General features: G+C 38.3%; 1 protein-coding gene across 1 annotated transcript in view; it reads left to right on the top strand.

The window, feature by feature from the left end:
- Positions 1-23409, top strand: part of SGCG (sarcoglycan gamma) — a 97500-nt gene that overhangs the window by 69896 nt on the left and 4195 nt on the right. Inside the window, exon 6 of the mRNA XM_026065920.1 lies at positions 5227-5299. Within this exon, the coding sequence (XP_025921705.1) occupies positions 5227-5299 (73 nt within the window). The remainder of the gene's footprint in view (positions 1-5226; positions 5300-23409) is intronic.

The following is a 23409-nucleotide window of genomic DNA, read 5'->3' as shown; positions in this document are numbered from 1 at the left end:
TACAAATGAGAAAGAACTGGTTGAGGATGTGAAGGTTGGAGGCAGTCTTGACTGCAGGGCTTGTGAGATGGTGAAGTTCAGGATCCTGAGAGGAGGGAACAAGGCAAAAATCAGGATCACAGTCCTGGACTTCAGGAGAGCATGCTTTCACCTGTTCAGGAAAAATGCCATGGGAGACCATCCTGTGATGAAGGGTGTCCAGGAGATCTGGTAGATTTTCAAGGATCACCTTCTCCAAGCTCAAGACCAGTCCATCCCCATGTGCAGGAAGTCAAGCAAAGGTGGCAAGAGGCTTTGCATAAATGACCAGGGAGCTCCTGACTAAACTCACTCATGAAAGGAAGCATACAAGAGGTGGAAGCAGGGTCAGGTCACCCAGGAGGAATACAGAGACACTGCCAGAGTGTGCAGGGATGGGGTTAGGGAAGCCAAAGGTCTCCCAGAGTTGAATCAGGTGAGGGACATGAAGGGCAACAAGAAGGCCTTCTACAGGTATATCAGCAGCAAAAGGAAGTCTAGGGAAAATGCATGGACGGGGGACTTAATGACAAAGGACAAGGAAAAGGATGAGGAACTTGCTGCCTCCTTTGCCTTGATCTTAACTGTTAAGACCAGCCTTCAGGAATTCCAGGCCCCTGAGATCCGTGGAAAAGTCTGGAGCAAAGACTTACCCTTGGCTGGGGAGGATCAACCTAGGGAACATTTAAACAAACTGGACATAGACGTGGTTCACGGGACCTGATGGGCTGCACCCAGGAGTGCTGAGGGAGCTGGTCAGTGTCATTGTGAGGCCACTCTTGATGATCTTTGAAAGGTTGTGGTGACTGGGGGAGGTTACTGAAGATTGGAAGAAAGCAAATGCCATTCCTGTCTTCAAGAAGGGCAAGAAGGAGGAGTCAGGGAACTACAGGCCAGTCAGCCTCACCTTGATCCCCTGAAAGGTGATGTAGCAAATCCTCCTGGATGCCATTTCCAAACGTAGTAGGGACATTCAGTAGGGACATGGTTAGGAATAGTCATCAGGGATTTATGAAAGGGAACCCATGCCTGACCAACTTGATTGCCTTCTACAATAAAATGACTAGCTCGGTGGATAAGGGAAAACAGTAGATGTTGTTCATCTTGACTTTAGCAAGGCTTTCGGCACTGTCTTCCCAAGTCTGAACTATATAAGTGGACAGTGAAGTGGACTGAAAACTCTCTGAACTACCAGGCTCGAAGGGTTGTGATCAGCAGCACAAAGTTCAGCTGGAGGCCAGTCATGAATGCTGTACCTCCAGGACTGATACTGGGGCCAGTACTGTTTAACATCTCCATTAATGACCTGGAGGATTGAATGGTGCAGCAAGTTTGCAGATGATACAAAACTGGGAGGAGTGGCTGACAGACCACTCTGGGTTGTGCTGCCATTTAGAGAGACCTCAACAGGCTGTAGAAATGGGCAAACAGGAACCTCATGAACTATAGCAAAAGGAGATGTCAAGTCCTCCACCTGGGGGGGAATAACCCCATGCGCCAGTACCTGCTGTGGACTGACCAACTGGAAAACAGCTTTGCAGAAGACCTGGGGGTACAGGAGGGAGTCAGATCTTCTATGTTTGTGAAGTCAGAACAGCCTTGCAGCATGAAAATAGTTACATAAATGAAAACACAAGACTTTCAGTCACACAGATCTTACAAAAAGTTATACAGTAGACTGTTCATATACCTGTCTGACTAGGGCTATGGAAACAAGACAGTGCACATACCTAGAAGTATCGATATCCATCTCTCTCTCCAGAATGCCAGTGCTACCAAATGTCCAGCCTTTCCTACAGATCTTAAAACAAGGTTGAAATGGATCTGTATCCAGAAACCACACAAACACCCTTATTATGGGATGCTATTATTTAGATATCAAGAAACTAGTACAAATTTTATCACAGTGACCATCATGTGTAAGGAAATGCAGCCATTCAGCAAGGCATGAAATTTCAAACTATGTAGTTTCACACAACTGGCATTATAAGAAGCTATGCAGCTTATCCAATGATGGAAATTCATTTGTATCACATCATCACTATATCACATCCTACTACACAGTACAGCTAAGCTGGTACTTAAAATTCAGAAAAATTTAAATTGTATAAAGGAAAAGGAAATGGATTCCAAACCACACTCAAGTGGAAGAGCACTCCATAGAAAGTATGCTGTTATGTAGATGCATGCATGTGTTTGTCCATTTATTGTCGGCACTATTATAGCCAGCAGTTTTGGAAGGATGAATAAGAAAAAGGAAGCGGGGGGGAAAAAAAAAGAAGAAGAAATTTAGAAATGCCTTCTACAGTCAACCATTCAAAATGTGCATCTACTTTAGCATTTAGTTCAATCAGGACTGTACTTCTGCTGCAGATCTGACAGTTCTGTCGGTTCTAAAGATTTGCTGTTCATCCTATATAGATTTTGGGGGGTTTGCTTTGGACCACTTTAGTCTGGTCCTGTGGACTTAATGTGTATTTGCAGTCTTGATGTACTAAATGTACTCTTGGAGCACATTTTTCAGTTCAGTTTCATCTAAAAGGAATCTACTTTATGCACTTCCTGACTCCTCCATGACGTAAACCAGTGGGAAGCAAGAACCAAGTATATCACTCTATAAATCCACCCTTTCGGGAACCAAAGATTTTTTTTTTAACCTCCTAATGTAAACATAAAGACTTCCCAGAACTACAATCGGAAGACCTTAAGATCAAACTATCTCCCCGATAAATCATGCATCTCGAGATTATTTAAATTTACTGATAAATCTTTTGTTAGTACAAGTAACAATGTGGCAGCATATATTTCACTGAAATCACAACTCATTCGCTATAAATGTAAGATGAAAATCTAGGTGAGGAAGATAGTGAAATATTTGCTTCACTAAGAATTGTCAAGTAGGTCATAGTGGGAATGAAGGATAATAAGGAATCACAACACATTCTCTGAGGACCACACTATCAGTCAGAAGAATCACATATGAGGCAATGTCTGCTCATCACAGAAATAATTGAACTCTGCCATTTCTAGTTGGCAAGCAAAGTAAAAGTCAGAAGTTTTGACAGATCAGCATATTCCTGTAAAATATCTCAGTTCTACCAGCAGTTTCTGACAAACTTATTTAATTCCTTGAGTTTTTTCATTATCTCTGGTGTGTAAGGTTGCCACCTTGTAACACTAGCCAAGACGATAGCAAGAGCAGGATAACAAATAACCATAGCCAGCCAGATACTAGGTTTTATCTTGCAAAATAACCTTAATGTTAACAAAGAAAAGTTCAAATCCTGTCTGATTTAATGAATAGTGTTATATCCATTCCAGTTAGCAGATTCCCAAAAGATTCATCTATTTAAATAGGTGATGAAGAAATCAACAGCTAAATAAAATTTAAAAGGAAGCTTAAAAGGTAGCTTAGAAACCTATGCTTCAGTGAAGTGGTGAAGTGGTTTAGTATGGTGATTCTTACATCTTGTTTACTACCCTTCCATCCAAGCTAAGCAGATTTCATTCTAAGGAACTGCGGTTTTAGCCAGAGTCTGTCTCAAAAAGTGCCTCCTTTAATGCTTTCTTAGAGCATTTTGAGAACATCCCTCCAGGCCACCTGAAGTAATGGTCTTCGTATCAGTTAGCTCAGCAGTACATTTCCCAGGAAAGTCGCTAATGTATTCATTTTTAATGTCATCTCTTGATTTCACTTTTTTCTTTTTACCTTTGATGCTCTCTGTGGTTGCCCCCACTGATTTTCATTGTCTTTTTCCCTTATTCCACATCCACTCATTAATCATCCATTTCTCCTTATGTTTCCTTCTGGCTGTCTGATTCCACAAATACTTTCATTTGTTCATCCCAATATCATCAGGTCTTCCAGAAGCAAAGCAAGAAAGCTACCTTTAAAGTTTCCTTTTAAATTTTATTTAGCTATTGATTTTCTCATAATCTGTTTAAATAAATGAATCTTTTTGGAATCTGCTAACTGGCATGAATATAACACTATTCATTAAATCAGACAGGATTTGAACTCTTCTTCATTAACATTAAGGCTATTTTGCAAGATAAAACCTAGTATCTGGCCGGCCATGGTTAATTGCGTGGTTCTTGCTTTGTTCTCTGTGGTTGCCCCCACTGATTTTCATTGTCTTTTTCCCTTTATTCCACATCCGCTCATCAATCATCCATTTCTCCTTATGTTTCCTTCTGGCTGTCTGATTCCACAAATACTTTCGTTTTCTCATTCCAATATCATCAAGTCTTCCAGAAACAAAGCAAGAAAAACTGCTTTTTCCCTTGCTTACATGTATATTTGCATTTAAAATATTAGTTACTACAAATTATGCAGATACACTAGTATCTGCAAGCATGTGTGTGCATGTGAGTATATTCAGAAGCATGCAGCTATCTGCACGCTCATACCTTCTTACCTGCTACAGAATTTCCAAAATGGATTCATGACGGTTTAGGGCTGTATCTGGTAAAAAGCTGAAAATGGACTTCGTAGCTTGGTTCTCAAGGTGGAATCCAAAACCCTGACTTAGTTGTTTAGCTTCTCTATATAGTACATATTGAGAGATAACTACCTCTGTCTAAGAACCAAAACACACAGCAAAAAAAGAAGCAAAACAGAGCCAATATAAAATGCTAAGCCCCAAAACGTGGTAATTCTAATCTTTCCAGAGTGTGGATACCTAATTTAAAACAGAAATGACTATAGAAATATGTCTCCATATATTTGCAATATACCAACCTAGAATTCTTTCTTGAGGATAATTGACTGTTTTAGAGCAGCCAGCAAAAAACAATCATTTATAATATCATATTAAATTATATTGTCTTGCTGCATCCATACCTGAAAAGTGATTAGATACATGAATTCTGTAAGACTGAGAAAAGCACCAAACCTAGGCCTCCTGAATTTTGCATGTGCACTTTATCCACAAAACCAATTAGAGAATGCTGTAAGACTCCAATCCTACTGCAGATGCTGTTGTTTAGCTGCTTTTTTGAGTGCTTTCATCAGTCTCTATGTATCAGGTGCATTCTGAGAACACCTGCGGGACAGGGCTGCTGCAGGGCTTACAGGGATGCTGCTTGTTAACTGTCAGTATATATTTTCATATTTTCATTTCTGGCATCAGAGTGGCCATATAAATCAGTGTAGCTATTTTTTCAACATTTGAACCTTTACAGTATAGTGTTTTTCTTGTTTTTCAGGGCCCGAAGGAGCACTTTTTGAGCACTCTGTAGAAACACCACTTGTGAAGGCAGAGGCTTTTAAACAGCTTAGGTAAGAACTTCTACATAAAAAATAAATCCAATAAGTAGATGTTGTTTGCTATACATATTCACATTTTTCAGACCTAGGGATTTTCAACAACACTTACAGAACTGCTAATAACCTTTTTTCTTTCCTATGTGACATTTATAAATTATTGTTTTGAAAGGAAATTATATATTGCTCTGCAATTTTGAAATTTTTTGGGAGATGACTTGTTGCTGATGCATTACATTATGAATATTTAAAGTCATGTAATATATTGTGGAAAGTTTTTCTGTAAACTTCTATTTTACAATTTTGGAATACTTAAGTGTGACATTTTGTGATATGTTATAATTAGAGTTGATTATCTGAAGTAGGTCATATTTACTCAATTACTCAGGATTTTTAGAAACTAGTATCAGTCTGAGGAAATGGACTAGTAAGAGACATTTTGAAATGTGCAAAGTTCTGTATAATTCACAAGCAGTTTGAGGTGAGAAAATCATTATAAAGTACCTTTCATGTTCCAGAGCTCCTTAATCCTAGGACAGAGCTTCTGCATTGCTATATGCAATTTGGAGTATCCCAAATTACCTTATAGTATGTTAATTATGATAAGGTGATAAACTCAATATACATTCAGTCCATGACAAACTTGTATTTCATTTTATCTGTCAGTTCAAAGAAAAATTAAATGAAACAGGACATCTTCAATAACAAGAACCATTTTGTACTTTTATACCTTGGCAGTCTGCTACTTTCTATCGTAATTTCTCTTTGTAGTGTTTCTTCTCCAATGGGGCTAACTATCAGAGAGTATCAGAAGATAATTAAAACTTTCATGAACACTGTCTGTATCTTGGTGACTGAATTTTCAAACTGAGGCTGGTAAATGAGAGGGAGACTTTATTACCTTGCTTCTTTTAATTTTCTCCTTGATATTTAATATTTACTTACAGTGAGACAGCTTCTGGTTGCATTTGAAGACAGAATGAGCTCAGGACATCAGTTTTCACATGTTGATTCCATTTTTAGAAATGTGTTTCTTCCATTATAGTAGAACTTGGATGTTACAGACTTTGCCCAGCACATAGCATTCTGCACTGTAATGAATATTATCTGTTTTTCATGGGAGTGGATTCCTTTTGTTGTAAATTTATAATTTCCTGTGATTATCTCCATTTTGATGAAATAGAATTCATTTATTTAGTTCTTACTTAAACTTTATTTAAAAACAATTACACTATTTCAAATGACATCAAGCTAATGTTAGTATGAATTTTTCATCTGTTTTTGAAATATGATATAATTTGAAGGAAAGTATTCAGATTAATTGAAAGGGCTCATAAAGTTGTGCTGTATGGACGAGTAGCTGGTGGTTTATCTGTTTAATCATTTTACTATGTCATCCATATGCACGTTTGATCTAGAGTGCTGCTACCCATTAGTAGGGCTCAAGTGTAATAAGTTAAAATCCCATTCCGTTTCTGTGTTTAATAAATGGAAAATAGTGGGATGTACAGATTTTGCCAAAAGTTCTTATCTCAATTATTTTAATGTCAAGGAAGTGCCTACATGGCCATGTCAACACTGATGCTTATGATTGATTTAATGTCTGCCTTAAATCCAGACCTACTAACTACCTGCACTACAAACCAACCTAACTCTAGGAAAAAAGCTGAATATCAGGGCGGGAAGCTGAGCAATGTGTGCAGAACTCACAGGCTGCACATGAATCTGGCCTAGAGCAGTTTCAGAAAGTCTTGTTCCTGTATTATTTTTGCTGTCTTTACCACTCACAATCAGTGTCAAGCCAGAAAGTAGAGACAGAAATGATTCTTTGGAGGAGTTCCTAGGAGGCTCAAGAAGCAAATGCATATGTCTACAGTGCAGGTGCTAAGTTAAGACATAGAGAAGAACAACTGACAAAACTCACACTGGATAAAGGTTATTTTCAAGGGTAATCTTAAATGTCAGTGTAAGCAAAGTTCATACATTCTATTGTGAAGAAGCTGAGAAGAGTTTACCAATGAATTGCAATTTTGTAATGTCTTATAACTATTCCATTTCATTCTGTGCTGTGGAACACAGGGAATTACCTATTGAAAGGCACGTCAATATGAACTTTTAGAGTGCAATTTTAGTAATATATATTTCTATTTTCTATTTGAAATTATACTTCATTTCCAGATTAAGGTAATGAGAACCAAGTTACAGGTAACAGAACCTATTTACTCACCTTAAGCCTTATCTCCACACTTTCACCATCTGATTTATTAATCTTCTGCTGTTTTTAGCTTAGTGGTTATGATGTGCCATGTGAATGTGATATGCTGGATGAAGTGCCACAGGATGCAGCATTAAATTTAGGGAATACAGCTTCAGGAGAACCCATCAACTTCAAATGTAGTTGCATGTTTCAAAGAGCTGACTTTAAAGCTGTTAATGCTCATAACTTTTCAACTTGTATCATGTGAATTGAGGCCACATTCTCTGCTATTCAGATTTAGAGCAGTACAGCAAACAATGCTGGCACAAACGGCCTTCTGAATTGCATATTCTGCTGGCTTTCTAGTCCAAATGCTGAATTTCAAGACCAACTGCTTTATTGGAAATGAAGTGACAAGTGTGTTGGAACATATCTTTTTATAGCTAAGTAATGGAGACAAAGCAATACTATTAAACCATGGTCAGTAACTGTCTTTTCATTCCATAATTTAAAGGAAACATATAGAGTATTTTTCAGTCTAATAGATTGCATTAATGACTCATCCAGAAAGAGGAAGAGAGGTGCTTGCATTTACTTCCAACTAGTAGGGAAGAACTGTAATAAAGAAGTCTACACCTCAAAACTGAAGCACCCCTACATTTAAAATAATATTACTTATTTTTGAATTCCCTTCCTGGAATTCCTATATCTAAATAAGATACCTAGTTTCCCTTCACAAAATTCATTAAGATTTTAGGACCTAGTAGAGGCTTAAAAACAGGGTTTCAAACATAACAAGTGTCTGCCCAAACATCTAAGTAGCATATTTAAATACCTCTCTTCCCTGCACCTCCTGGAAGGCTTCAGTTGAGGAAGATTCTTGGAGTAGTAGAGGCCTCATAGGAATAATTCTACTGGGCCATGGTCTGGTCTTGGTGGCATGAGGACTTAAACGAAAGTTAGATACCTAGCAGACTTTACTTACAGAAATGTAGGTGTCTGCGGAATTATACAGTAGCTGAGAGGAATTTTGAGGATTGCCTTGGGATCTGAATATGTGATTTAAACATCTAAAATGAAGATAGGTGTCTAAGTCCTTCCAAATATATGCTAAGTAAACCCCTAAAATTAAGTAACACTACATCTAAAAATGGAGTGCCTGACCTTAATGAGGCTATTTAGAAAGCCAGTCAGGTGTCTTGGCTCTTTTTAGAGTTGATGGGAAGATTTGGATATAGCCAGAAAATATCCTCCCTAGACAAACACCACTGAGGAGGTACCTGATTAAAAATAGCCAGCAGTAATTAGCAAGAACAAGAATATATCTAAACTCCTACCTGTCTCTGTACGTCAGCTACCTGATATAGACCTTCTCATGTGCCAACTGCCTATGGAAAGCCCAGAGCCAGGAGTGCTTTTTTGACAGTAGGCTCCTGTTTGACTGGGATACAGCTCCTTTCCTTTCACTTCCACATAGTCCTCTCCAAGTGAGAGCAAGCAAGAGGAAGTACAAGTTACGCTTGCAGTTAACACATTCAGCTGAGAGTGGGGGAAGACCTGGGGTTTGCATTTCTGATTTAAAAATTAAAAATAATCCTGGAAGGAGACTAAGAACCAGGCAAATGTCCTAACCATTTAATTATCTCCTCTTTACTTGCTCTACTTTTTGCCTGATGACTTGGTTGTGCAATGCCTGAAATTCAACCCAGGGTTGGCTGTCATCCAGTTCTTCACTCCCTCTGAACTATTTTGTGGTTTGGTAAATAGAGGTCACAGATACAGGTTTCATTCCCCTCAACATGAGGAGGGATTTGAACTGATGCTTCATAATTCCTTGCAGAATAGCAAAATCAGTATATTATAAAAAGGTGGAAAGTGGCACCTCTTCTGTGGTTTTAGATGAAAATGGCCTCAGCACTTGTGCTTTGGTGTGTAACTGGTATGTTCAAAACTTGCCTGTAGCAGATCTCCCTGGTAACCTCCATGGACTTTAGCTGACATCTCCATCTGGATCACAGCAAAGCTGTAGTGGAAGCCTTGCTTCCCAAAACAGGATATTTTCACAAAATTGTAGGAGCCCATGTTCAGATACACACATTGTAACAAAAATGTACGTGGGAAATGCATTACAGCAACTAATGGAACTAGGCAAAGACATTTATAGCAATTCTGTAAAAGTCAGCTTCCCCTTAAATTCCATTCTAAGTAGTGGAAGTAGCCACTCTTGATATTATCCAGTTTTATTCCAGCACACATACCTTTTTATACCCAGTTTTCAAATAAGAATCTAGTAGTGAAAACTAGTGTTTCAGTTTAGACATTTTTCTACTCTGATACTAATATAATTTTCTGATAATTTATAGTACTTTAGAATATTATTTAGAATATTATTCTACTCTTCCTATACTTTATATCCTTGAATAACACGTAACCCATACATAATTTTGTCATTTTGCTATTGTTTGCTTCCCATGATATACATGGCTTGCTGTTTTGTAAGGAAAAGCAATAGACAAGCAAAGCTATATAAATCTCAAAACAATGTTTCTGAACGAGCCCTCGTATTTCCTGAACTCACAGAGGTGCACTTACAAAGGTGAGATCTTCTCATTTATTGTATAAATAATTGTGTACTATGGTTAATGAGTATAATGGTCATAGATGAGTGGTAGCTTTTATCTCATATGTGCCATTATATGGATGCCTTATAGAGAGCAACTGTGCCTTCTCAGCAAAAATCCTATGGGAAATCACTTTTAGTACAGTTAGTTTTTGGTATTTTGACAGTTCTTCAACCAAGGGTTTACATTCAAGTTCAAGAGAGACCCACATCACTCCACACTCTGTAGATGTGCAAAGCACTATAGCAGTAATGATGTCACTGTTCCAGTGAGTGAACTTTTGAGAGCGTATGATTATAAATTCATATATAAAAACATATTATCAGCATATGGGTACATTTGACAGCATATGGGTATACCCTGCAACAGGCAATAATTCCACTTTTTTTTTTTATGGCTCCTACCTCTCTCTGACTCTTTATGCAGGCTTACTTTTATCCTTTTCATTGCCCATTCATAATATGATTTCCTTTTGCTATTGAAATACAGGTTTGTTAAGGCTAAATTGGATAATAAGATAGAGAGAAAGATTTGAAGCTGAAGTAGTGGATTTTATGGGCATACGGATAAGAATTATGATGGAAATCTAGAAAGAGATATACAGAAGACAATCAGGATAAAAACATTTGCTAAATCATTATTTAATCATATTTGTGATACTAATGCTTACATGCTAATTGCCTAAAAATACTGTTTGACTAATTGAAGTACAGTGATTTTTATTTGCATTCATTATGCAAATCAAAAGCCCAGTCAATCAGAATAGAATGAATTACATAACACAAAAATAAGTCTACAGTTGTGAATCAGTATTTTTAAAGCATCTCTTCTCTCTGACTAGTGAGACATTTTTACAGCAAAATAATTTTTATGAGCCTTGGTGTTAATTTGCTTGATATAAATTTGCATTCTATTCTAAGCTGCCAATTTATCTCTGAGTAATACACCCTTTATTGATAATTGCAGTGTACAATACTGTAACAAGTATAAATTTAGACAAAAACAAGAGCATTGTCTTTCGTGGCCTGAGAAGACACACATTTTGGAAAGCTCATCTATCAGCCCTTTGCCTCTCCAGCCAGGATGCATCTGAGGCGTGCCCAGATGTACCCTTTTGAGATATCATCATCTGCACCACACAGTGAGAATTAATGTGGTTGTGGAGCTTGTAAAAGCTTTCCGGACCTGGTGGGCTTCAGGACGTAGGGGGAGTTCTCCTTCCTGGCCTGCTAAAGCTGGTTTGTTGTGGCAAAGACCTTGGTCTGCGAGAGCCAGGCTGCTGCAGTTCCCTGTCCCCAGGTTCAGGCTGTAAAGAGAGGGAGCACATGTTCCCAATACATGCATGGACTGCAAATACTACACACACGGCCAACTGCACGGATCAGCACAGAGCACCATGCCTTTAGTGGCACCTACATAAACATGAACATCCCTCCATGGGATGGCCCAGTCCTGTTCCCCCTCTCTGACTGGTCAGGATTGAAATCCTTTAGTGGGATATACACCGACACAAAATAAGGGTTTCTCCAGTAGCTAGCCCCGGGTCCCAGGCTCCTCCAGTGGCTGGCACTCAGACCACTTGTTCTGCTCATCAGCCAGTCAGACCTGAAGCTCAGTAATGCCCACTGCCCCCCTCCCCCCCCAGGAGATAGTTACGATTTAGTAAGAATCTAAGATAGACTTCAGTAATCAAGCAGAGGGCTCAGTCAGACTAATGTGCTGACCAGTCAAATGCTTACACCCAACTAGCCCTTTTTATCCCCTTTTTCCTCTATTTTCCCATGCTTGTTTCTCCCCTAGATCCTCCTTGATCTCTCGCTTTCTGCACCTTTGGTCCTTCCCCTAACATCTCATAGCAAGTTTTACACAATTCAAAACTCTCTACTCTGTTTGAAAATGCTCTTCCTCCTGCATGCTAATAATAAGTATTATTCTCCTGTAGGCAATAACCCCCTTTAGTTTACATGGCTTTTCAGGAAGAGAGTTTATTCATTGACTCATCTTGGTGGGTTTCACATCAGGGACAATGGTCCAACCATTTTTTTTTCCCCTGGTCTTAGAAGTAGCCAGTTCAGTGTGCTTAGTTTCCACTGAATAGGTTACTAGTGTTCCTCCATCTGTTGTTGTTCCTTTGATTCTCAGCAGCTTTTCGCTTAATGCAGTTAGCCTTTAGTCAGATAACCTAAAAGAATTGGCAGTAGGACAGGATCCATGCTGGCTTTTCTACGGAGAACATCCCAGGCCTGTGCTTCTGCACTCGGTCAGCTACAGAGTCTGGACCCAGATTTGCAGGTTTGGTCTAACAGCTGAGGGGCCTCACTTGACTGTGAACATACTTCCATTCCCTGAATTTAACAGTTCCAGGGAGTCATACCCACACAACCACAGACAGCTGGACCTGGGTCCTCTTTCGTTCATACATATAGATGAAACTGAGTTACCCACCATTTCACTCACAACTGGTTGATTTCAGGGTTTTTCAAAAGCTCATGAAACAAATCAGTCAAGGACAAATGGCTGCACTCGGCTATGCAAAGTCTTCAGCTGCAGGGCACATATATGGGCCATATGATCCTTGGAGATAAACTTACCTCTGCTGATTAGATTATCCTCCCTTCTATAATTCTAAATTTGCAGAGGGATTCTGTTCCACTCCCACAGCTGCTTCCCTCCTGAGGTAGGAAGAACGTTTGGTGAACATGGGGACAGTCTCTGGTCTCCTAAATAAGCCTGTTTTCACACTCATTTCAGTCACAGCTGCTCTTCTGAGCACCTACAACACATTTCCTGTTTCAAAGGACTGCCAGCCTCTGAAACCAGTAATACCTCAGTAACAAGAGTAGAGGAAATCCATGCACTGATGTTAGTTGCCTTCTTGCCGGATGAGATTTCCCTGAGAACACGTCAAGTTTCTGCCCACTGTCACAACTGACTTTTACATAAGCCAGTCAAACATGTGACTGAAGTTCATGCTAAAGCCTCAGTTCTTCAGAGGTGTCACTTAACCCGTTAAAGATCCAAAGGACTTGTTTCTGCTGCTTGTAGGGGACAAAGCCATTTACACGTTTTCCGTGACTGCTTTTTTCACCAGTGCAAAGACCAAAGATGTAATGATTTCTGCATCTACACTATTGAACTGGATACCTGACAATGTCAGACTATTCTGCAAAATTGCTAAAGTGAACTTGTCATCAGTGATTACAGCATACTCCACCAGAGCGCAAGCTACTGTGAAATCTTCATTAATGATTGTCTCAGTTAGAGACACCTTGCAGATGACCAACTGAAGCTCTATTTGTAAGTCTACGGTTGTGCTTTCACTGGTCTAAGGGGTAATACTGAATTTGGTAGAGCAGCCCTTAAATTCTTTTTCACTTGCATACCTGTCTGCAGGTATATCAAGGGAGCTAGTGGGGAGGAGATGAAACAGGAGTCACTCACCATAAGGATGGACAGACACTGAAAGAAGCAAGGGAAGTATATTCTAAAAGCAGTATTTTTTGAAGATCTATTGAACACGTGCACATTCCCTGCTCACGCTCCTTCCCCTCTGCCTCAGTGGGTGCAGTTGCGACACTCCAGTCGTGAGGAAACTGCAGTGAGCGAGGGTGAAGAGAGCATGTCACGCTCTGCCACTATATTAATGACCCACAAGCTGGGGGGGGGGGGGGGTCTGACCTGCCTGTCAGCCAAGGCCTGGCTCACTGGCGAGTTTCTGTTCATGGCTACTTGCAGAACAAGTGAACACTGTGAACAGCACATGCTGAATAATTCCAATTCCTTGGAGTCCTTCTCTGCTTCTACACTGTAAAGAAAAAATTGTTCCAGGTAACTAACCAGACTTTTACAACGATGATGCAAATAGTGCCATTATATGAAAGTAAAGTTTTATAATACTGTAAGTTGTTTTATAGGATAATTAAAGTCATGTGAAAAAGATAGCTATGCTGAAAACATTTGTGATGTGCCAGATTTAATCACATTCTCTGGGGCCTTGATCTTTTTTAATTACCTTGAGAGCCAGCACATTATAAAATTGAGGTCATCCCAGAGACCTCTTTTGAATTAGCTCTGCTTACCACTCTTTATCACAACTGTCAGTCTTGAGAGAAGCTGAAGGTTCTATTTTAATTGTATCTCAGTTCTGATCTTTAGTCTTCATTCTTTCAACATCTCTGCCTTGAGTGACGGTGGAGAAATAGGCAAAAATACCTCAGTATTTAAGATAGATGGAGCACTAGTAAACAAATAACCAAGCTGTAATAATCACACGTGTAATGTTTTTGAATAGGTTATATAGGTTGTTTTAAATTGCTTTTATAGTCTTTTGAAAGTATTGTTAAAACTAGGCAGTTTTAATCTCTTTTCAAGAGAGCATGTAAACGCATTTGTCCTAGAACTTTGATTTATTTTTTTTTTAACATTGCTTACATAAAATAAATCCGGTCAACCAAAATCCTGGGAACTGAAAACATCTGTTATTCAAATCTGGCTTTGCAATTGTGTTTGCACACACAGATCACCCCAAAGCCACAAGCAGTGTTGGTGTTTGCTGTGCTTATGCTGTACAAGTCCCTTGAACCCAGAATCTCATAATTCAACTTCACCTGAGTCATCTGATGTCACTCATTGCAAATTTAGAACATAAATATGGCATGAATTTAGAACACAGGCCATTTTAAAAAATAAAAATAGGATGATAAATATTTCCTTTAAATTAAAGGAAAGGAAAATATGGTGAAGAACATACTAGCTGATTTCTTCAACAACAGCAAATACTTCCAATTTTTAAGAATGCCACCCTCAAAGAAATGGAATGCCTCAGGGATTTGCCAGTTATCCTGAGCATAAGACAAGATAAGCTAAAAACAAAAACAAAACCATGTATCTTCCTAACACTTTGGCTGATTCTAAATGTCTTCCTCATTGTGTATCATTCAGTTGATAATTCAGCACACACTTCTGGTTATATTTCAGTTCCTGCATATTCAGGCTGCATTCACACAACAGAGTCCAGACCTAGAGAAGCTCTGTGCCCAGTATAAACAGATCCATCTTAGAAGCTCACCCAGTTTCAAAACTCTTTTCTCTGGGAGCAGAAACACTCATTCAAGATTCATTCATTTAAGTGGGAAGGGACCCTCCCACAAGATGCTGCACAGATGCCTTCTTCAGAGAGGCAAATGTCCCTGGAGCACTTGCTGCCTGGGTTCACAACTGCTCAGGCAGGTAGTTAAGATGGAACTGATCTCACCTCATTTAGGCATCTAAGTCAGATCTACACCAGGTCATCATTTCCATCAGATCTCATCACCTTTTTATGGAAGGCAACAGATACTGTTAGGACATGATGCGTTTTATCCTAACAGACATCTAAGATAGATTGGATGAATTATGTCTTCGCAGTGCCTGTTTCTCTCCATTCACTGTGAAGAGTGCATTGGGGATCACCTATACTTCTTACCATGGGCAACTACATTTGTCCAGAGGAATCTCGCTTAGTGACAATTCCATATATGTTTAAGCTCTAAAGCAGTAGAAATTCATCATGAGACACAAGGCCACATGCAATGCTAGGAAATGTTCAAATCCAAGGGCAGAGTTTTTCTACATATAACCTTATATTCCATAAATTCCTGTAAATTGTTAATCATAGTTTATATAACCTTGTAATGAGGATTAGCGAATGCTGCCAATTACTGGTTCTTGTTTGATATCAGGCACAAGATAATGAGTCACCCTGAGCTGATAATGAGTTTGGAGGTCCTGACCTTGCTGCAGCTCTGTCTCTTCAAGAACAAGATCATTCCATTCTATCTACCCAAAATCAGTATCTTTCCTCCTAAATTGATAAAAACCCACAGTTCTCCTATACTCACTAAAGACTTTAATAATAAATTTGAAACACAGTCTTAATGCATTTTTTCAGTGCTATCAATTATCTGAATCTCTTCTTTCCTCAAAACTTTCTGCATATCTTCTGCACCAAATTCAGACTTCTTTTTTATCCAGTTATAATCACTGTGCCTCAGCTTCTCATGCTTGCATTTACATGTATATTTATTATTTTCTACAGCTGTCCCACAGACTCTAGCCTCTGTTTTTCTGAGTTTTTTTTCTAACATCTCCAATGTCTTCTTATAAATTACTTCTTCCTTAAAGCTTACAAGTCTGCAAATTTGTATCAGGAAACCACTTTGTTTAATCTTAGATCATCATATTGCTCACTGCCTGAAGCACAAGAGAAGGTGAAAATTTTATATTGTTTGTCCTTTCCACGCCATTCTTAAAAAAGAAGTCATTAGAGGAATACAGTCCAGTTTGGCTTCTCAGATCCTTCAGCCCTGATGTTGTAAAACTTAAAAATTAGGCACCTTGACTCAGCAGGAGAGCAAGTAAGAGAAGCTTGACTCCATATCAGAGCCTTTAAGGGTAATAAGATTGTAATGAGTCCATAGATAAATTCATTTAAATGTGGATAAATGGATAAAACGAATAAATGGATAAATTTATCTATGGACATAGCCTATCAGTAACAGCTAGTAGTGGGCAGTCATGGGTTGCAGTAACTGATCCTTAGACTCTTTGTGTATTTTACATTAGACAATCACTGAATAAAAATCAGTATTTGTTCATGGATAAATGGATATTTATCCACAGATAAAGCATGAAAATGGTATTTTAAATATGATCTGATGCAACTCCAAGAGAATTCAGGTAATATTTTGAACTATGCTCATGCTTAGACGGGAGCAAAGCTCTTGTTAAACTTTCAAGCTAAACAAGGAAAAATGTCCATGATTAGATGGCTGCTGTAGAATGGGTTTTTTGGTTTTGCTGTGTTGTTTTTTTTTATCACCTCTTTGGACTTAGCTGTACAAATTTCACATTGATACGAAGTAAGTATTTGGTATTGCCCTTAAACCATCTTATACAAGCCCTTGATTGTCTGGCCTTTACCACTATCAGCTCTGGTTTATCTAGTTCCATAAAATGATAAAACTAGTAGTGTTGTAGACATCCAGGGGAAAGAAGCACATACTGCATAGAATTATGCCTTTTTTTTTTTTATTTCCCTTTCATTTTCTCATATCTCTATGGACAGTCCTTTCTTCCATCAACACTAAAATCCTCAACTCACCACCCTACTCCTTGGTGTATGGGGCGCTTACTGTTGAAATATTTAATCAGCTAAAATGCGGACATCTTTCTGGTGTGAGGTTTAATCTCTGAAAACTTTAGATATTATGGTATATGTGTTCTCACTCCAAGCTGTCTGTATGGTCAATGGAGAGTATACTTATCAGCGTATGTTAGCCCAGCCAGGGCTCTAGGTAGTCTAGCCAGGATGCTTCCTGCATGAGCCACCTCCGGCTCATCTATCCCTACAATACGCTGCACTGTATCATAGACTTATACTCTATGAGGTAAACATGAGGATGACAGACGTATCAAGTCAGCTATATTATTACAGTGTAAACTCCAGGCTAAAATTCTTCAGGGCAGGAATGACACTGATGGATGTTTAGCACAGATTCTGGCATACTGCTGGGCTTTATTTCATTTTTACATCTCCATGTTTGTATGACGTGATTAAATAGAATTGTATGCAAATATATATATTTATCTTAAAATTCTAGAATTCTGAAAGACTTTCCAAAGGAGAGCAATTAGGAAAGGGAATTTGTACTAAAAGCAAGTGTAACTCAATCTTGGATATAAGAATTTTATTTATTTATGGGGACTGAAGCCCTACTATTCACTATGAAGAATGTCTTTTAATCCTTCTTAAAGGTATCATGGAATCTTGGACTTCCATCTGTACAGCCAGTAAAGAACAAGCAAGATAATATCTTACCCGAATGACTGCAGCTGTACTACAGTTTTCTCATCCCTCCTCTCGCATCTTCTCCACAATGACTGTCTCAATGACCATCTCTTAGAACTAGTCTAAGTTTACTAGAACTAATCCCATGGAAAAAAAAAATGAAGTGGTATTTTGGCAAGGGGATAATCTTGAGTTTAACAAGGAATTTGTCAAAACATGCAAATATAAAATGAAATTATAGGCCTTTCTGTTTATTAAATTTTTTATAATTTATGTACCTTGTTGGGATTAGCTTTCTTTTCTCATATGGACTGATGGTTTCTTCCTTCTAAAGGGTTTGGCTATTATGACTGCTTTTGAAAACTGAGATTTCACTCACAAACACATGAATAAAACACAAGTTTCATATAAAGACATTTTAACTAGATCTAGAAAAGACTGAAAAACAGAACTGGGTTCTATTTTATGAGGCATGTATTTTGCACTTCAGCGTGTCCCAGAGATCACAGAATGCACTTACACCTATCTACATATTGCTGCGCACTGAGGAATGCCCTGAGGTCCTGGGCCAGTGCTCACCTCGACTGGCATCCAGCCACAGCCCACCACAGCTCCTGCGTGGAAGCGAGGAGTGAGAGGAGGAGAGCTGCATGCTTTGATGTTCCCCTCTCACCTAGACCCTGGAAGCAAGAAGAGCTGCCAGGTTTTGCCCTATACATGAAGCCACAGTTAGGCATACATCATGATCTCAGTCAAGTACTTTTCAAAGCTCAGTTGAAAAAATAATCAGGTTGTTTGCCTGCATTCATTCATATGAAAGTTCTTCCAGAACCTCTCTCCTTTTCTAATTTCCATCTTATTGTATTCCAGCAACAGATGATTTGGGGTTTATGTCACATTCTTATTTATCTTAAATAGCTCTTGTCCTTCTTTGTTACTTATCCCGTGTTGTATTAGTAGTGAGCAGTTCTATCCCTTCTTCATGTGTACTTTGATGGGGTGGTAAGCAAAGTTCTTTCACCGTTGTCATGAGACGGGTTCTCCATTCCCCTGGCCATGCTAATAGCCCTCTTCTGTACCATTCTGGCTTGAATTAATCCTTACTGAGTACATGTAGTCATAGCTGTATGTAGTGCTGTAGATAAGCCTTGTCCTGTATGAGATGAGAAACACTTGTGGAACACTTTGCAATTTGGTGTCACAACTGTGTTCTGTCGGCAATGGAATGGAGAGTCTTGGGCATTTTGGGTGTCTCTTCCAGGCTCTGGAAGGAAATGCGCTCTTGTGGCCCATGAAACTTATGACCCTACCCCAGCCTCTTTCCCATCCCCATTTCCCATCTCGTAAAACCTACTGAGTGAATTTTCTCTCTAACTTTATGGTGAGACCAAACATGGATAACTTCAACCAGAAACAATATTTTAAAAATATTATTAACAAAAGACACAGTACAGTGAAAAGAAGGTATTTGCTTCCTTTCACTGCAAAATGATGATGTAATCAAAGACTTTACTACACGCATTTTAACACATTATAGATCTTTTTAAAAATTCAAGCAACACTCCAATAGCTTGCAAAGTTAGACATAAGGTTTCATTCTGAGCGACATCATGGATCTTATCCCAAGGAAATCTATAATTTTGTAAAGACATAGTAAATGGAAACACGCAGAAAAACAGAGAACATCTTGAATGCAGCTCAAGATTTTATAAAGTCATTGTAAGTTTGTCTTAACTGTAGAAAATGCATTTCCTGTAGGTGAGCTATACTTGATGATTAAATGATTATTTGTGACATAAATTCTTGAACCACCAAGTGGCCCATCATGAAATATTGACGCCATTGACACCAGTGGGATTTTGTTGTTTCACTGTGGCTCTCCTTCATTCCAGCCAAGCAGAACAAGCCCAGCTGTGTCATGCATGACAGCTCCTTCCTGAGACCTGGCAGAAAGGGAAATATTAAAGTGGCACAAGGGACCCTTTTTCCCCTCCAGGGTTGAGAACTCAACCCTGAAGTGGCTGCGTTATGCATGCTCCTAGCCCTTACCACCATAGACATCTGGGAAAGGAAATCTAATAATGCCTTTGTACTCTGCAGAAAACCTAGCTATAAAGGTAACAAATGCTTTTAAAAAGATATGTATTTTCCTTGATCATACAGAATTCATTACAGATTTGAGAGGATACTTTTTAAGCTCAGCAACAGTACTCTAATATCACTTTTATACCTTTTTGATATCAGACAAAAATAGCTGATTTAAGCTTATATTATTTTAAAAAGGAAATCACTTTCTAAAGAACAACCCTGCAGTAATGTTATACACACCATGAAAAAGTTTTGCTGTTAATAGCCCTTTTGTAAGAAGTGCCCACACTTCACCCATTAGGACTGTCAGTGTATGTACATATATAAATGGCAAGAACATGATTGTCCCGAGAAAGAAGACTGTCAGAAAGAGCAGTGCCTGCTGCATTCCTGTGAGATTCTTTCAAAATAGCTCTGCTGCTATTGAAGTATTTGGGATGTTTCAGTGCCTTTCAATGTGCATTTGTGTCTATTTTTTAGAAGTTAGAGTTGTTACGAATTGGCAGCAAAGCCTAGTATATTTTGAGACTTTGTCAAGTGATTGAACACAAAATGATAGACCTTCCAAAATGACATTTCCATTAATGCATTTAAGTATTAAGCAGAAGAGACTTGAATTCAAGAAAAAAGTGACTTTTTAGACACAAGTTACAACAAATTGCTCCATAGTTCCTCAATTACAACAGTGTAGTTGAAGATTAAAAAAAAAAGTGCTGCAGAATTACTAAAAGAAGAGGTGCTTTTTGTACAGCTGCCAAACCATTTTTCTTTAACACAGTGCCTGTGTAAGTACACAGCTCTGAACAGACATCCCCACAGTACATTGTTCTGAATTAAACTGGACCCTATTGATTTTCGTATGATATTATCAAAAAATATTTCTGTATTTTCATAAGATGCTGGTGATTTTCTTTTTTATTGTTTCCACAGTAAAACTATTTGGAGAGATCTATTTGGTGTATTTAAGTGGAAAGTACTGTTCTAAAATTAAGTTGCATTTTAGTACTATTATAACTTTCCTTGTGAATTTTATTTTGAAGGAACTGCAAAAAGTTCATGTTCATTTTAAATAATTGTCGTTTTGTTTTGATTCATGTAAAATACAGTTTTGCATATTACATTTTATTCTGGCATTTCTTTGTTTCTTTGTAATTTCAAGACAGCATTATATCCCCCTAAAAATTAGTATTTTTTCTTCCTGTATAGTTAAATCTCTTTCAACAGTCATATGATGGCCCTTTTTGAGGGAAATAAAAATGAAATATTTTACTGTGACTCTAGTCTTTTGGGAATAGGGATGAGTTCCCAGTTGTGGTTTGGAAAATGCTGAATATATTGTGAGTACAAAAGCAATCCCAATTTAAAAAATAATAGCCTAACATGAGATTCAGTGTAAAGGAGCTCTCTGTACTGACATTAGTCTTATTGAAACAGAATATGTGTCGTAATGCAGACAACTCCCAGGAGGAATAACCCCTAGAAAATGGTTTCTTTGAAATAAACTACAAAAATTGGGATGATGTAATTTAACCATTGACCAACTAATGGACTTGACAGGCTAAAAATGGATGCTGTTTTTCAATCAAATTCTTTTCATTATAGTTCATCTAATTTAACTCAGTGAAGCTCAGACTTACTCAAAATGAATGGAACAAATATGAAAGACTGCAGCATTCAAGCAGAAAGCAAATATCTCCCTTTAAATGTAAATGAGAAATTCAATAAGTGTGATGCAAAATAGATCATTTTAGAAATAAAACATTTCAGTCAGCATTTAAAAGATTTACAGTATTTATGTCAAATCAGGATTTTGTGCCCAGGCTTGACTAAGTAACCTCTGTGTTTTCTTTACTGTGCAGAAACTGACTGGGAAAGCAGATTTAATAAGTTATTAGTATTTTGTACTTTTTTGACATTCAGTAGGAGTTATTAGAGTTTACTGTTGAGTAATAGTTCCATGCCCTTTAGATACAGACAGTTGTTTGGAACATGCTGTGAAACTCACCTTTCCTGTTTGCAGAGAGATGTCATTTTAGGAGACATTACAATGAAAAAAATGAAAATAATTTTACAAAAAAAGAAAAGAAAAGAAAAGAAAAGAAAAGAAAAGAAAAGAAAAGAAAAGAAAAGAAGAAAAAAAAAACAGAAATGAGACATTACCAAGACTGAGATCTCAGTTCAGCTGGTTTGTCCATTTTTCCTTTGGACCTGCTGACAAACAACCAAAAGCCACAAGGCAGAATACCAAGATCCATAGCTTTGGGTAATCATATTCTTCTTCCCGTATCTTGTTCCCCCTCTCTCTTGCCTGACCTCAAAAGGAGCAAGCTGCTGGAAATAAGTGAATATGCATGGAAATTGGCAGTAGGTATTAGTGTATGCCTCCTGTTGGATATCCACCTCTGCAGTTCCAGTTTAGAAAAGGTATTCCTGTCTACAGAAATCCATCTTCCCCATAAAGAGAGAACATGGTTTGAAATTCCATATTTTGAACCATAAATAAATACTGACAATTTTTTTTCCCCTCCAACGAGTCTATGCTCTGGTTATTGTATACACCCTTACAATGTCTAGCTGCGTTGTGAGTGAATCAGACTGCTTTCAGAATAATCATAAAGACAATATTCTCCTATTGATTTTTAAAGTTTACCATACTTTCAGAAAACAGAAGCTTATACATACAGAGAACTGTGGCCGGTTATGTCCACAGAATCCTTCTGTAGTTGCTTTTTTGACTTGCAAGACTTTCCTTTCTTAACAGGTTAAAGATTCTCCTCCTCCCCCTTTTTTTCTCATATTTCTTTCCTTTGTTCTTACCTTTTCTACTCGTGCTCTGCTCCATGACCTCCAGTTACTGCCTAATTTCATTTCTGTTCCCATTTCACCTTTCCAAAGTCAAACCTGAACTCAACAGCAGGCATAATGGTAAGATTCCTCTCCACACACCGGAGGCATATGTGGGATTCCCTCTTATATTAAAATGCGAAAAAGCTATTTTGGTTATGTACCAACACCATCTGACTCTCTAGGCCCCATTTTGACAACCTGTACCTATTTAACCTCAGGCCTTCTGCATTTGGGAATCTGTAATCTGTGTCTTGTAGGCTGTAATAAGATGTGTAGCCTTTGCTCTCCAAACTCTTGCTGTTTCTCTCAAGGAAATTAAATAGGAATGATAAAAAGTTACATATATTCATAGGAGAGGTGTGCTGCTGGACCTCGTACTAACAAACAAAGAAGGACTGGTGGAAGATGTGAAGGTTGGGGGCTGCCTTGGYTGCAGTGACCRYRMGATSSTGRAGTTSAGGATCCTGCGAGGAGGCAGCAGGGCACCAAGTAGGATCGCAACCCTGGACTTCAGGAGAGCAAACTTTGTCCTCTTCAGGGACCT

This window comes from Apteryx rowi, unplaced genomic scaffold (assembly GCF_003343035.1).
Source record: "Apteryx rowi isolate R43461 unplaced genomic scaffold, aptRow1 scaffold_233, whole genome shotgun sequence".
Taxonomy (NCBI): Eukaryota; Metazoa; Chordata; class Aves; order Apterygiformes; family Apterygidae; genus Apteryx; species Apteryx rowi.
The sequence above is the reverse complement of the archived record's forward strand: the minus strand, read 5'-3'. Positions and strand labels throughout refer to the sequence as shown.